Raw genomic sequence first — 16,687 nt, 5'->3', positions numbered from 1 at the left:
ACCTGTGTAACATTATGTGACCTGCTTCTTTATGAACACAACTCCAGGCAGGAGCCAAAAAAACATGGAAGCAGGTCAGGTAATAAATATGAAATATACAGCATGAATGTGTGCTGTATTATATAAATAGTACAATAGCTTGTGTTAATTTAAATGAGTTGTAGGTTTGAATCACTGATAACAACAATCATCAGCCTCATTGATTTTCTGCTCTTCAGTCCTGCTTTTGTAAAGGAAATTATATGTTGGACTAAAAGCAAAAAACAACTTTGTTTTAAAAGTAATTGTTTTTCTTTTTTTGGACATGAGACCACTCAGTGTTTCACTTTTAGAGTGTCTTAATACGAAAGCAGAAGCAGTGTTGTAGGTGCACTTCCTTTTGAGAAGTGTTCGCACAAGACGTACGCAAGACACATGAGAGCCAATACTTTGAGGTTTATGAAGCACATTGTTTGTCCTCCTTTCTTCAGCGGATCATCTTCTGCACTATCAGCAGCACTTACACTGCAAATTGGACATATTGGCGAGCATGGATGCACTAAACCTGTGCTTAATTCTGCTTCTACCACTGACTGCATGTTCACAAGATTTGGGAGGAGGTAATGTAAAAACTGTTTTCATAATGTAACATTTATTTTTTAATGATACTCCAGCCTCTGGTTTAAATCATTGATACTGTTTGTATTATTGTTACTGATTTCAGAGACTGTTGTGAAAACAATTGGGAAACAACCAGATGTCACTCAAATATGCACCAATGAAACACAGAAAATCATCACGCTGATAGTTTGTACGATCAGAACTCAGAGAAGTGGAGGAGAAAATTGTAGACTGCTGTATGACTATGGACAGGGCTTTGAGCACAAATGTGACTCCAGGTTCACACTGATGAAGGAAAATCAGACTGTGTTTCTCCACCTGATCAATTTAACATCAGAGGACAGTGGGAGCTACACCTGTCAGTGTTCAACTCCTGAAAAAACAAATATTCTCCATCTTAATGTCACTGTGGAAGGTAAACAAGGTAAAAACAACAACGTTCTTCTTCTTTTAACCATAAATTATTTAGCAATATAAAGTCTGTACTGATTTTACAACGTGACCTTAAGGATTTGTTAACTTTGAGGCCAATAGTCATACATCACACCTAACCTTTGTTCAGCTGTAATGCAAATACTACATCCATGTTTCTAACAACTGCTTTTCTCCTCATACAGAATCAAGCAGCAGGTCTGGAACAGACACACTTCCTCTTACACTGATTTGTGTAACCGTGTTCATCATTGTGAACTTAGTTATCTTTGGATTTATTCACGCACGCCTGCGCCACAGGTGAGAAACTACTGTCAGAGCTGTGTTTCACATGTTTCATGATTTACCTTTTAACACGCTTCATAACTTTAAAACAGCTGAAGGTCATTTTGATGTAACGCTACCTCAGCAAAACCTTGCTCCACTGTTCTCATGTTTAAGTGAATTAAAGTCAATTAGGATCCTGCTAATAATTTATCAGACATATTTATCGTATTAATGGAAGTGCACCACTGCTATAAACAATTTCTTGTCTTCAAGTTTCATATGAGCCGTTGAAGGAACATAGTGACTTTCATTTCCTGTTGCCCCCATTAAAACGAGCTATACGATGCAGCGACTGATGATCAAGATCGTGTTTGTTTTTGTGTTTCTCTTACAGAAAACCAGAACCATCGCGTAGTCCTCAAAACACGGTACTGAGCAAAAGATGTAACTTTTTACAGGTCTCTCTTGAAAATGAGATTTTTAATCTCAATGCGATTTTTTACTTGGTTAAATAAAGGACTAATAATAATTTATTAATTTATATTGTTTACTTAACCTTAAATTTTTTTAAACATATGTGTTTCTGCAGAGGTCAGAGGACATTGAGCCGTACAGCACCTACATACGGAGAGATACTGGACTTTATTCGACTGTTCAAATGCACGACTCTAAACAGAATACTAACAGTTCACATGTGTCAGCAGACAAAACTGAGACAGTCTACGCAGAAGTACAATAATATTATATCATGTTTTTGAACACTGACAAGTGTAGTTTGGCAAATTCACCACAGGGTGGCATCATTTGACTGACAAATAAAGAACTGACCAGAATCAGCTTCATCGTCTCAGCATTTTAGCATTGTGTTGTTATGTAAATATTTTGTTACAAACTGCAGTAAAACTTTATCCATCATTTGTTATGTTTTTCATTTTTTTAATGCAGAAGAGAGAACTTTGTAAATTATGAGTTTTCATAAGAGTAAAATCATATAGTCAACAAGAATTCAATAATTTCAGATCCCTTTTGCTTTATTCACTTTCATGTAAGTTTGAGAAACTAGCAAGTGGGACATCTAAATAATTCATCTTGTTTTGAGAACTAAGATGAATAAATGTAATTACAGATAAATATCCTTACGGATATTTCATGTTCTGGTCTTTCTCATTAGACTGAATAAACCAGATCCACATCATGGTTTCATTGCTTGGGCCATCTGCAGTGCTGATATGATGTACTTGTAAAGGATGTGAGTCTCTGAGGGCAGAAATAACAGGCTCTTAAACAGGTCAACAGTCCATATTTGCAGTTCAAACTGTTTGGCCAAACTAGAGAAAACTCAAACTAAGAAAAATAATTTAGCTAGAGAACAAAAGAAAAATAACTACATGATAACTACAAAATAAATCAAACTAATAAACAATCACTTCTGCATCAGGATGCACCCAATTTCAGAACAGGGCTCAACACGATGTGCTCACTGAAAAATGCTTCAACACGAGCTCAAACTCTTGTAAAAAAAAAAAAAAAAGTTATCAGCTCCTCCCAATCCAGAAAAAAAGAATTAAATATTGAATATGTTAGCGCTCAATCAATTGTTAAAAAGATAATAGGAATGAGTTCACAGTGGGAAAATAAATGCTCTCCAACTGCATAAAATCCTTCAAACATCAGATAAAACTTCCCCTCTTTAATATGACATGTGGCACATTCTTTACCATAAAAGGTCTCAAACAGGGTCTGGACTGGATTGTCAGTACCTCAGTCCACATTATGAGGAAGCCAAGTGCAGTCTGAGGAGATGTGAGAAACACAGAAATTAGTCAAATGCAAATCTTAGCACTTGCATTTTTTAATTAGATTCTCTTTTTTGTGGCAGAATTACACACACAGCAAATATAAAAGCTTCATTTTTAGAGGTCATAGGCATGCATGTAACTGTCATTTAAAAAGAAAAAGGTCGTCACTGAGATGTGAGACATTTCAAAAGAGAAAACAATCTGAAAGAAAAATGCAGTAACAATTTATTAAATTAAGAGCCAACAAACTGGCTGAAGTGGTGCATAACCGGACAATCCTTTTTTAACACTAGACCAGGTGTAGTCTGGTCTGTTGTCCACAAGGTGGCACTGTTTGACTTCAATTCATTAAATGCACCATTTTCTTCTTTAAGTTGTAAAGGACTTGGTAAGAACAATAAGCAAGGCAATTGTAACTCTGGGAAGAACCACATGATGTAAAATTGATTACATTCTTTGGATGTCAGCTCCATAGTCTATGAATAAACTTAAATAGTAGAATGTTTCACTTAAAATTGTGCTTATAAAATGAGTCTAGCTGCAGTACTTTCTTTTCTTACACCTGAAATTAGGATGATGTTTTAGATTGTTGGGTTTCCCCTGCTTACTTTGGCATTTCCTGCTATCTAAAGTTGAAGTGCGAGGTCGTGGGATCTGAAACTCCTCTTTGGTGAGTGTTACATAAACAATGGATACTAGTGATAATTATAAGTGATACTCTCAGCCCAGTAAAGGAAAATGTGTCAGCTATCATGATCGTGGCTCAAGAGTTGGCAGTTCATCTTGTAATCGGAAGGTTGCTGGTTAAAGCCCCGGCTCCGACAGTCTCGGTTGTTGTGTCCTTGGCCAAGACACTTCACCTGTTGCCTGCTGGTGGTGGTCAGAGGGCCCGGTGGCGCCAGTGTCCGGCAGCCTCGCCTCTGTCAGTCAAACTCAGCATGTTACTCCATATGACATGGTCTACATTTTCTCATGTTTAGGGAAATTGCACATAATTTAAAAATGATTAAGTCAATCCAAAGAGATTCTTTCAAACTCACTTTTTCACAAATGACTGCAGGGCTGGGTGCTTGATCTTACACATCTGTGGCAATGGAGCTGAAAACAACTCAGTTCAGCTATCAAGAGATGCGTACCAGTATGCATCTGTTGTTCATATAGTGTGTAATCTATGGTTTCTTAATGATTCATTAGTCAGAGCATATGCATTCATCATGTTAAAAATGAAGCTGATTATTAGGCTGAGTTCACTCTACAGTACAAAAATAGCTTTTTTTTCAGTCACATACTTGCACAATCATGTTTTGATATTTTAATCCCTTAAACATGTTTTTATTCCCATAAACTGGAATAACCCTTGTACAGATCAGTCAGGGTCTTTCCTGTTCTATGAAAGCACTTGAAGCACTTAAGAGGAATTAAAATTTTCCCTCTTCACATTATTGTGTAAACAACATGTCACGAGAGACATTTCATAAAAAATTTTTTATTGGACAACAAGCCTCCAGAGAAAGATGGGAACTTGTAATCACATGAAAGCCAAACCAATCTGGCCTTCGTGTTGGATACTGGTAGATTTTCACATGCTACACAATAATGTGAAGAGAGAGAGTGAGTTCATGCTCATTTCACATGCTCATTCAAACCAGATTTTTAACATTTCCAGGAAATATATTTATGAACCCACATAGCAGACAGGTCTGGCCCAGATCTGGTATCAAGCCGGCTCTGCTGGCTGACTTCTGGCATGATAAGATGTATGTCATCCATGTGGGCCAGATCCGGGCCATACCAATTTTGCTATGTGGGAATACACATTAGAAGATAATTTCTTTCGAAATGCAAAAGCAAATTAATTATTAAGGTACACCATCCAGTTGTCTGAAATCCTGTAAAGTTTTAATGTTAGGTTCATTCAGCCGTTTTATGGAACGTTTGCACATTTGGATCACTCAAAAAGATAAAAAAAAGACAGAGAATCTTTAAAATCTGTAAATTTCATTAAAAGTATTGCATTTTCTCTGAGTTCTGATCTTACATTTTCTAATACAATGTATTGATGTCACTACTCCCTCCATTTGCTGATGGGTCTTCCATGATGGGTACTCCTCCTGTTCCTCCTCAAAATCTGTCTTCAGTTGCCTTTGGTATTCTTGGACTAGCTCATCTCGGAGGACCATCTTTCTGATGTTTTTGTGGATGATCGTCTTCATTCTGGAGAGTCGTTGTTGGATGTCTGTGTTTGTTGTCTGGTTCTTGTTCTGATAGGTTGCTGTGGACTTGTTCTTAGGTCCACCAGCCAAGTGGGACTGGTGTCATGTGATGCGTCTTTCTCCCAAATGCTCTTCCACTATTGCTCAGTCTCAGCTCTGGGTGGGCCTGTCTTATAGCTGTTGCGCTCTTGCAGCTGAAAGCAAACCCTCGATGGGCCTTCGGGGAAGAGGCCATTTAATCTCTTGGCCTTTGCTACTCTGGTGTATTTTTTCAGCCCAGTGGCCAGAGCCGTCAACCACTGTTTAGCAGTTTCTAGACCCTCAGTTACAGACATCTTTTTTGTGTCTGTTATTCATCTAGGACCCATCTCTCATGACACATGTTCTGTATGTTAGTTAACTGATTAAGATCCTTCCAAAACTTCCCTAACTTTGTCTTCCAGCCTTCTTCTCAATGTATCCCTTTCTCTACATTTATTCTTGATTTCATACCTAAGAGCTTCTAATGATTAGTGTGGCAGAAAATGCAGAATCCAATAGCTCATATATGAGCTTACTTGTTTTAGTGGTAGTGAGGATGATCTGTGGTGCTGTTCTCTTTAAGCTTCAAGCATCTCCTCAGATGGTCCTTTGTGAGTGAGCTGGGGGACTTGGGACTAGCATAGTAGCGTTGCATGAATTCTACTGTATGTTCTCAGTCCTTGTACATGTATGTCTCATTCCAGTAGCCCAATACCTTGTCAAACTGAGCATTGTCTAAACCTTTATGGCTTTTACTTTTTAAATCTAAAACTCTAAATTCATCAGGTGGACTTGCTTTTAGGTAGTGGCATTCCATCAGGAGATATCTTACAGGTAATAAGAATGTGACAAAATGTAAAAATTATGAGCTGCACTAAAACACTGGCTGGGACTCACAAAGACAGAAAGATATCAGATGATAGCTTATGGCTTTACAGATTACCTGAATGATAATTTGGTCTCACTTAATGCAAAGGTTAAACTATATAGTGCTAATTAAAACTGTAGTTAAAGAGCTTGGATTGACATTTGAATGTTACTGTAAATGCTAAGAATGTCAGACCGTGGAGTTGCAGTGAAAGTAGGGCCCAAACGCGAGACTCTTACTGAAGGACAGTGGATTTATTGACAGGGGGTGGAAAACACACAACTATATACAAAATCCCGGCACTGTGGTCCCGTGGCGATTCTCCCTGAATCCCACACAGTGCAGATGTTCGTGAAAGGTGAAACAGTGGCGACTCCAAAAACTCCCACACCGTGACTTCCAAAACACACTCCGCTCCAGATTCCTAGTAACACAAATACATTCAGGTTAGCAGGGAATCTATGTTCTCAAAGGTTTATACCAAGTCCACGGCTGTACTGACGAGTTCTGACTCAAGGATCCAGCGTCGGCCTCAGCTCAGCTACAGTCTTAAATGCCGCTCCCTTGATGAGCGTAATCTGCTGCAGCTGGCAGAGGACGACGAGCGGCAGGTGTGGCTGTCTCTAGAGCATAAACACTTCCGGGTTCGCAGTCTCCTCAGCACACCAAAACCTCCGGAAGCTCACGCGGAGAAACATGGAGAAAAAGGAGAGAAAACCAAAACACCACACAGAAAATATAAACATAAGCATACACTAAAATACATGAGCCCTGGGTCCCTAGACCCAGGCCATGACAAAGAATGCATTGACTGCGTTACAGTTAACTCTGTTCCTTTTTGTTGTCATGCATTGCTGATTAACATAAAAGGCTTAATATTTCACTTGAAGTCTGTGGTTACATTCAGCTGTTTCTTTTTTTTCTCTTTTTTTTTTGACCTGAACTTCACACATCAGCGGTTATGAAAATATGTCAGCTGACGGGTGGTGACGTTCATTGTGGGAGCATTATGTCAGCCTCCACAGATGTGTATCTCTATTTTTTTTCTTTTCCCCCTCTTTTCTGGCTTTGAACAGCAATAGTGTTATCCAGAATATTACACAAAAGTTAAACAACTTTGTCTTTAAATGTCTATGCAGGCTACCTGCTACATTACCTTTTGCCTTTAAGCCAGGTTTGCCTTGTGGCAGAGGTGTTTCAACCTTCAGTGAGCTCAGTGGGCAAAAGGTAACAATACCTCACCGTGGAAAACTTTTCTTCGCAGAAAGATTCGACCTCAAGTGCAAGGTATATACATAAATGGCATATAAACGGACAGGAAAATAAACTTTTAAATAGTGAGAGCCATGATTTAATGGAAAAAATAGAAACTGCTAAGAAAAATGTTTTTTCTGACCTTTATTATGTTACATGTGATATTCAGCTGGCTGCAGTTCTCAAACTGATAAGTTTCATTTGTGCATAAAGGTGAATGAACCACACAAAGGAAGAAAAACCAGCTCCAACCATAGCATAGAACATTTCAGATGGAGTAACCCTGTCCAACCAACAACAGACTGTGACCGTAAAGAACAGTGACCACAAATTCAACACGAGCAGCAACATAACTCTGAAAGTATCTCCCGATTGGAGTGGACACAGCGATTGTGTGCTGAACTTTTGAAAGATGGGAGAGAGGAAGGAGATGATGCGTTTGTGTTTACCAGATGAGAAGGAGAAGAAAGGAGGAGGAAGAAGAGAGAGGTATGCATGAGTCATTTTATGGTATTGTGTTTATGTGTGACACTGCATCCTAGCATGTCAAACTGTTTCTGGTAAGTGAACATGCACAGATAGTTCCTCCTGCTCATGAAGTTTGCAGCTGAAATTCCAGGAGACTGTTTCCAAATTATGTTTACCGACAGAAAGTTAAAGAGTAAAATAATGGGACAGAGTTTCGAATGACAGCCAGCCGATGGTTCTTTAGTCACTGATACAAATAGGAAGTTCCTCTGGGTATCCGGTTCTATAGCGAGGTGTCAGCTTCCTTGAAAGTTCCTAGCAGTGCATGAGGTTCAAATACTCACTGACTCAAAGTGATGTCATTCATTCACCACAGTCTTACCAAAGGGTTACTTAGGTATAAGCTATAATTTGATGTCCAATTTAACCCGCGAAAGCACACTGCTGTCTTTTCGTTGTGTTAATGACTTTCTTTTTCTGATTTTCCTTTTCCCCACCCCCCGACAAAACCCACTGCACAGTGCAGCACATAAAGTTTTATGACTACTGCATTTTAATTTTGTGTTCATCTTCCACAAAACAACCAGAGTCATTGAGCAGTCTTCAAAACACAGTACAATAAAAGTAACATATTTTTTAAGTTTATATTGTTTACCCAATTGTACATATTTTTTTAACAAATGTCCTTCTGCACAGGTCCGGAGACATTGAGCCGTACAGCAACTTCATAAAGAAAGAAATTTTACTTTATTTAACTGAACGAAATAAAAAGACTCTAAACTGAATATTAATAATACAAATATGTTAACAGAAAAAAAAAAAATTTCAGGAGGTTCTTGTAGGACTGCAATAGTGTCATCACCCTTTTTATAACCTTGAGAAGATTAGTTTGGCATATTGTCCACAAGGTGGCGTTATTTCTCGGGATTTTTTTTTACATGCACTATTATCAGTCTAGAAGTAATGTGTGTGACAAACATAGCGCTGATCAGAATCAGCTGGTTTAAAATCCGTTAATATATTTTAAGTAAACTCGTGCAGTCTATAAATCAGCTGAAATAGTTGAAAAAATATATTTTTTTGATCATTCATTTAGCATTTTGTAGTTTTGATGTGAATATTTTCTCATAAACTGCAGTGATCATTAACTTTTGTGTGTGTGTGTGTGTGTGTGTATGTAAGTAAAATAAAACAGTCAACAATAATTCGCCAATTTCACTTCCCTTTTCTTTATGCACTGCAAGTCTTTCGTGTAATTTTTATGTTGTCGCATCAGTAAGTGCCAGTAAAAACAGAGAAACTGAGCTGAGTCATCTCTGGATAAGCATCACAGACTGGTACACAGTTCAACAGTGTCAGCAGCTTTCTTTAAATCAACATAAGTATATTTTTACTCTGACTTTGATGCTCAGTTATTTAAAGCGGTGCTTTTCCGTCATGTTCTGCAGAGCTAGTGAATGCTGTGCAAAGATCAGGCTTTCAGTCACTCAAGTAAATCATTCAGGAAGCTAAGATGTCTCTACAGAAACATGAGTGGCAGCAAATAGAACAGAGATGAATACGTGTAATGGCCATATTTGTCTTGGCTCAGTCGTGAAGGTTTTCCTCAAGCAGGAAGTTGTTTTTTTACTCCCTCAGGATGTTAATTCATCAGTCTGGAAAAACCTGACCCGGCACAGCCATGACCAATGTTCCCTCTAATTTTTCATGTGTCTGAGCGAACACACAAACTTCCTGAGTGGTCCCTTGGACCACTGTGAGCAACAGCAGACGTGTGCGCTGTGGTCACGCCAGCATCGAATCCATCCAAGTTACATGGTTTGTTAAAATAATCAAATTACAGCATTTACATTTATGTTAGACGACTTTTAATTAACTGCTTTAGCCCACTTACAATGAAAATTTTAAAAAAATCTTGTTCATGACCTGTGTAGTATGTTAACACAATTGGAAGTAAAAAATAAGCAGTCGCCTCATTGTTCTGACACACACAACAAAACTATTGACTACACTACACACTAACTACACAAGATTTGCACTAAACGTTGCAAATCTCTCCTAAAACTTCCCCCTTCCTAAACAACTAAATGCCATGTTGCCATATCATGTTTTGATTGGTCCACATGGTGCATTTTTCCACCAATAGGAAAGGCTGCGAGGGTTGGGAGGGGGGCTGTTTTTGCTCACAGGCTTTTGAGCGTTTTCCTTATAAAACGCTGTTTTTACCCTTTCTTCCCGCAGTAAATATAAACAACTATAGAAAAAAAACAAACAAACATTGCATTTTTTTTTTTAATCGTAACTCTGGTTTTTCGTGGCCGATCAACACAATTTAAGAACTGCTATAAAGTCCACACTTTTTCCGTCAGTTGTTCCGTCTGTCCTGCTCACATCTCCAATGGTTGTACACGTTGTCATTAACGTGGCTTCACTCCACATCATCTTTGCTAGCTAAAACACAGGTGTCAGCACATAAGGACGCTGTCATAGCCTGTCAGCCACGTTGATTAGCTGCGTATATAGGAATGTAAATCGCATTATTGGCTGGACTATGGGATAAGGTGGCATCGTTCTAGTCCCATACGGGAGCAGCCAGTCACTCACTGACTAACACTGCAAAACAGAATTGTTAAAGTATTTATTTTAATTTCAATTCAGGTTAGATTTTTTTGTGTGTGTGTGTGTGTGTGTGCGCAACGCAGTTCTTCTGTGCGCAGAGACCGTGCCAGCAGTGCGCAATTGCGCACGCACGCAGCTTAGAGGGAACATTGGCCATGACCCCTTGAGTGCAGGGTCCTCTGCAGACGCAGAAATGAGATACTTGTAAAGGAGTAGCATCATTTAAAAAAGGAAAGGTTGCTTTTGATTTTTGAGACATTTGAAAATTGAAAACAGTTTATAAAGAATGTGATAATATTGAGATTTCCTTGATGTCCTCAGGATGTACTTGAAATCACTTGCCTGTGTGAATGCATGCATGGGTGTTACAGTGGTGGGTGTGGTTTCAGGAAGCCCAGTGTTACCTGTTCTCCATCTTCAGTCAGTGCAGCCCTTAAACCTAGCTCCCAACCACCACTCCTTGTTGTTGTTTTTCTATGCATGCAGAGACTTGTTGGAAAGCCTGCTAAATAGTTACCTTTATACACGCTTGACCCACCCTCACTCTGCTTGCTTTTGCTTTACTATTTACTCAGTCTGAAGCTTCCAGTACTGGAGCTCAGCCCTGGTAAAAGAGTTGTTCTCATGACTGTTTAGTACTCTACCCAAGTGCCACTCAGCCTGTGTACCTGCTTCGAGAAACACCTGAAAACACTGAAAACACTTTTACCTGCAACAGTCATCTTGAGGTTTCATTTTGTTAAATGTGTTACACTTTTCAACTTTCACCCACATTTGAGTCTTCAGGGTAACTTTGACACATCTGACCTTTTCAGACTCGGTCAGTGTGACGCTGAGGATCAGTTTATTGTTCAGGATCAGAAGAAGCGCCAGCCTGCTTTTTCAGTCATATGCATCTTGCATTAATATATCAGAGGGGGTTAAAAATACTGTAAATTAGGGAAGTGGTCATAATTTGTCTTTTTTTTAATAATGTGGTAAGCTGTGTTTCTCCAAAGGAGGACCCAGCTAAAGTCAATCATGTGTGTTTGTGTTGCAGGATCGTTTTAGCTGACGGGCAGGCAGACTTTGAAATAAAATGCTATTTTCCCCTCATATTGTTAGTAACAGGGGATGAGGTAATCTATGGTTTACATTATTTCATGAGGTCTGCAGCTGTTTGTGTGCATGTGTGATTTTTTTTTTATTGCCTTGTCTAGTCAAATATAGTTCCCTCTTCAGAAAAGGGCACATGCTAAAATTGAACTTCTCTGTCTTTTTTTGTTTTTTAAAACGTAGATCCTGTCACACGTTCTCACTGACAGTGCACAGATGTTCATGATGGCATTTCCTGTATATAACCCTGAGCTGGACTGATGCACCTAAATGTAGGCTTGCTCTTGGTCAGACCCTCAGGCTGGGATTAGTTGTTTCTTGATGCACACTTTTCTTTACTGTTAAGTGAAACACATTTTTTAAAAATTGACTTTTTAGATATTTTACATGCATATGCAACTTGTGATAGATCAGTCATTTATAGCTGCACTTTTAAATGTGGCTTACTTAGAATTTTGATGAAAAGTGGAAGTAGATCAGACTTGTCTGCACAATAACAGTAATTTCTTTTCTTACACCTGAAGTGAGGAGGATGTTAGAAATCCTTTGTTTTTCCCCTTGTCTGGCTTTCCCCTGCTGCTTTGGTTTAATATTCCCTTTCTAACCAACATAGAGGAACTGTGAGGTCAAGAATGTGAAAGCCCTTCCTTCTGTGCGGTGAGAGTTGCAAAAACAGAAGACATTAACAATCATTAAAAGTGATTGTCTCAGCGTAATTAACGGAAACGTGTCAGCTATCCTGATTGGAGGAACAAACTCAGCATCTTACTGCACGTGACAACCTCTACGTTCTCTCATGTTCATGCAAATTACCCGTAACTTTAAAATTACTCAGTTGTCAAAAGGTCATTTATCAAACCTGCGAGGCTGGAAAGGTCATTTAGTAAGAAGCTGGGCTTCTGCTTTCTACATAGATGAAAGTGAAAGTTAAAGGAAGCTTAAAGATGTCTACATAACCAAGAGAAACTGCTGCAACATGAAATGCATCAGTAGCTTTATCTCTACTGAAGGCTCATTGCAGTCATTATTTAACATAAACACTGGACGTCTTTACTGCTTCAAAGTGGGTGAAATCAAATAAAGCTGTTGCTTTGCAGCTGAGAGCCAGTGTGTGACTATCTGTAGCTGGTGTGACGAGATAAGTCAGAAAACCAGAGAAGTATCCTCTGCAAGTAAGATTCCTAAGTAATACTGCTTCTAATGATAATCACACAGTTCCTGCCTGTGCTCCCACTGCCGTATTGCAGAAGTTTGGTATCATAGGTTCTTCCCTGTTTTCCTCCACAATAAGTCCCTGATTTCAAAATCTCTGCACTCTATTCTGTGTCATAAATCAGAAGTATGAGTGCAATCTCATCTGTATAATCCTAATGACTCATAAAGCAGTCATGGAATAGTTTCCTGGAATCTTCAGAATGAAACTGATCATTTATCTCAAGCTCACTCTGCAGTACCAAGACATTTTTTAAATATGTTTGTTATCTGTATGAGGCTCTTTGGTGGTTTCAATCCCTGCCGTACCTGGTATTCACCTATACTGGAGGAACCCCTGCCCTGTGAATAGCAGCCAGGTTCTTTCCTGTCATGTGACAATGTTTAAGAAACTTCCCTCTATCCTCGGTTGTTTTGCAAACAAGATGTCAGAAGGAGACGTTGATAGTTTGTTTTATGGGTAATGTGCCGGAGGCTCATTAGGAAGATGGAAACAATCTGAAGTGCGTTCCTGCTGATGTATCACTGAAAACTTCTGCAAAGATCTATGTACAAAAAATCTAAGAGTCATTGTTTCAATTTGCAGTAAGAAGGAACTCTGTTTAACATTTCCTTAAGATAAAACCACATCACAATAGTTTCAGGATTACACAAGTGCATTGTCCTCAGGGTGTGACTTACTGCACTGTGGTAAATTGGGTAATACCAAGTAACACCGAACGTCATAAAAGACCTCATAAAAGTAAAGAAAACAGGAATGTGTTATTTTTCTTTTGTTGAAGTGACACGTGATTTATAAAGCAATACAACCTTTGCAGCACAAACATGTTTGGCATAATGCTGAGGCTGAAGTGGAGCTCATTAAGACTTAACACAAGGCTGGCTTGAAGCATCCTTTGACAGAGTGCAAAAACTGTTTTTGTTGATTATTTTCTGTTTATCAAAAAGCCAGAAATAAAATATGCTGCTAAAATCCTGTTTTATGCTTTTTCTTTTGTTCCACGGTACCTTACTTACCTACTGCCCCCTCATCTGGACAAACTTCCCCAGCACAGGTTTGGACGTCAGTTGAAAGCATATTTGCAAAAAACACACGAATACTTACCATCAGCCGTCAGTAACACATAACAACAAAACTACAAATGGTTTGGGGACTTCTGCTTTTTGGGGTTTTCTTTTTTTCTTTTGACCATTTGAGATTACTGGAGATGTTGTAAACAGAGAAGAGAAAAGTGGTAAGCCGACAAATACATGACTACCTTACAGTAGTCATGTAAGTGCGAGTCACTGCCTTTTTAAGTGAAGTTAAAATATCTGAGGCTTGATTCAGCAAGAATTCGGCGCTAAACAGCCATCCCACTAGAAACTCTTTTTTTTTAACAATTATGTCTTTGCCAGTATGTTACTGACATCATTTCTGAGTGTGTCAGAGGAACTGGAATCCAAATGTGTGATGACGGCTTTATCTGTGGTACTCAAAACCTCAAGTACTGTTTTGCTTTCTTACACACACACACACACACACACACACACACACACACACACACACACACACACACACACACACGACTTCATGTTGAGTTTGCTCTTTGGTTTCATATCTTAGTGAGGATATCTAACTGACACAATGCTTTCCCTAGCTGCTTACCCTAACCCTAAACATCAAAAATGAATGTCTAATCCTAACCCTTAGCCTAAACCTAACCACAACCGAATTGCCAACCTGTCAGTAAAACCACATTTTGAGTCTCAAAAATGCCTTCAAACTCACAGGGACAGGTGTTTTGTCCCCATAAGGGCTGGTGGTCCTCACAGGTACAGTAACATTCAAATCTTTGGTCCACACAAACATATATGAACATTGTACACACACACACACACACACACACACACACACACAATATACATACATATAGGACATTGTTCTTTTTTTTGTATCTGTTGATCTGTTGAGCTGGACCAGTGTCTGTTATAAAACTATTGACAGCCTTTGACAATCAAGCAGTTCTGGCAAAGTTCTGGCAAAGATTGTTCAAATAATAGAATACATATTAAATGAGGTAAAATATTAACTCAGTTGAGGATTTCACTCGGATAGTCCAGGCTTATTGTGGCTTTAAAAGGACGAGGGAGGGAGTCTTCAGCTATCAGGCTGGGCTGGGTTACACTTTTACAAGACACCTGAGGTGAACCTTTGTAGAGCCTGTGATGTGTCAAAGGACAGCTAACAGAGAGATAATGTGGACAAAATAAAATCAATTCATATAACTGAAGTTATTAGCCAAGTTTATTTTGTGGAGTCCAGTGCATACACAGTGAATCACTGATATCCTGCCACTTTAAGAGTAAAAGAAAAATAATTTAATGGTTCCAGTATGATCTGTGTAACACTGATAGAACTCTTTTTAATGGGATGTTTTGGAAACATCAGATAAGCCCAACCATCCCGAAGAGGGTATGACTGAGGGGACAGAGAATAGTCTTAACAGGGTTAACAGCGCTCCAAAATGTCGCTTGTTTTGCAAAATATTAAACTGCTGACCTCTGTATATTTTATTTGATTTATATATATATATATACACACACACACACACACACACACACACACGTATATATACATATTTAGTATGCATATTATATTTATTCTTATAATTTTCAAATTCCCATCCTTATATTTTGCTTGTTCTTATGTTGTTGCATTTTGCACACCTGTGTTGCGTGTGAAGCTCGCACACAAGAATTTCACTGGCATGTGCTGTACCAGTGTACCTGAACATGTGATGTGACAATAGAAGTGATTTGATTTGATTTAAATTACATTATTTATGTCGAGTGTAAAAATATAACATGCAGGCAATTGACATTTAGAATATATCTGCATAATTTAGCCTGTCAAGACACATAGCCTATATTTTGCATCCGAAATCTGAATTGTAGACTGTTATGGATGATGATGATGATGATGATGAAATTTGTGCATGAAATCCTTGGATCCTTGTTTTGTCCTGCTTGTTCTTGCTGTAGATGACTGTCCCCCTCTATGTCACGGACACTTGGTTTTGTTTTAAGGTTTGTGTTTCTTTTTGTGATTCTTCTGTTATTGTGCTTTGAGTTGCTATTTTTTTTCTTGCAGATATTCACGGTTGGTTTCTTTGCGTATATCCTCGGGCTATCCCTAGTTTTAGTTTTGCTGTCTATTTTAGTTCTCGGTTATAGTTTGCATATATTCCCTGACTCTGTTTGTTCTGGCTCCCCCATGTTTCCTGTATCTTGCTATCTTTGTAAAATGTTATTTGTTTCCTGTTTTATTTTGGTAGCATTTGTCTCACATGTTTAGTAATCAGTTGTATTTCCCCTAGTCTTTTTTCCATGATTGTTGATACCTGTGTGTTCTCCATAGTTGTATTCATTTCCCCTAAGTGGCTCTTGCTTAAAAGACGGCCTCTAATCTGTTTTGTTGGTGGATTAGTCATCTGTCATGGTGTGTTGCCAGTAAGTTTTTTGATCACATGACTCTTCTGGATTCCACGGCTTTAGCTTCCTGTTGGACTATGTTATCTTCAAAACCTTCACTTAAGTTTTCCTTTAAATCTGTCTGTTGAAGACTGCATTTGGGGGTCCTCCTCCTCATTTCATGACACCCTGATTCTGGTTGTTCTTCCTGTTAAATGGGAGCCCTTCCTTCCTACTCTCGCCATATGCTTGCTCATCGAGGATCATCAGATTATTGAATTAAATTAAATTAAATTTTATTTATATAGCGCCAAATCACAACAGTCACCTCAAGGCACTTAAGGAGTTCTCTTTCTAATATTTCTGTATATCTTCTCACTCATGGT

At 38.6% G+C, this 16,687-nt stretch overlaps 1 protein-coding gene across 1 annotated transcript; it reads left to right on the top strand.

Moving 5' to 3' along the window:
• The first annotated feature begins 394 nt into the window (after positions 1-394).
• On the top strand, positions 395-2,720 carry LOC146360625 (uncharacterized). The gene is made up of 5 exons (XM_084922328.1): positions 395-599; positions 704-1,024; positions 1,218-1,332; positions 1,694-1,727; positions 1,889-2,720. The coding sequence occupies exons 1-5, from the start codon at positions 530-532 to the stop codon at positions 2,036-2,038; spliced, it is 690 nt and encodes a 229-aa protein (XP_084778454.1). The 5' UTR covers positions 395-529; the 3' UTR covers positions 2,039-2,720.
• Positions 2,721-16,687: the final 13,967 nt, after the last annotated feature.

Source organism: Perissodus microlepis, chromosome 23, assembly GCF_051167445.1.
Source record: "Perissodus microlepis isolate ML-2025 ecotype Zambia chromosome 23, ASM5116744v1, whole genome shotgun sequence".
Lineage (NCBI taxonomy): Eukaryota > Metazoa > Chordata > Actinopteri > Cichliformes > Cichlidae > Perissodus > Perissodus microlepis.
The sequence above is the reverse complement of the archived record's forward strand: the minus strand, read 5'-3'. Positions and strand labels throughout refer to the sequence as shown.

Coding starts and splice junctions, on each gene's coding strand:
- LOC146360625 (XM_084922328.1), top strand. CDS start 530: ATGGATGCACTAAACCTGTGCTTAATTCTGCTTCTACCACTGACTGCA. Junction 1,025..1,217: donor CACTGTGGAAGGTAAACAAG/GTAAAAACAACA, acceptor CTCCTCATACAG/AATCAAGCAGCAGGTCTGGA. Junction 1,333..1,693: donor CACGCACGCCTGCGCCACAG/GTGAGAAACTAC, acceptor TTTCTCTTACAG/AAAACCAGAACCATCGCGTA.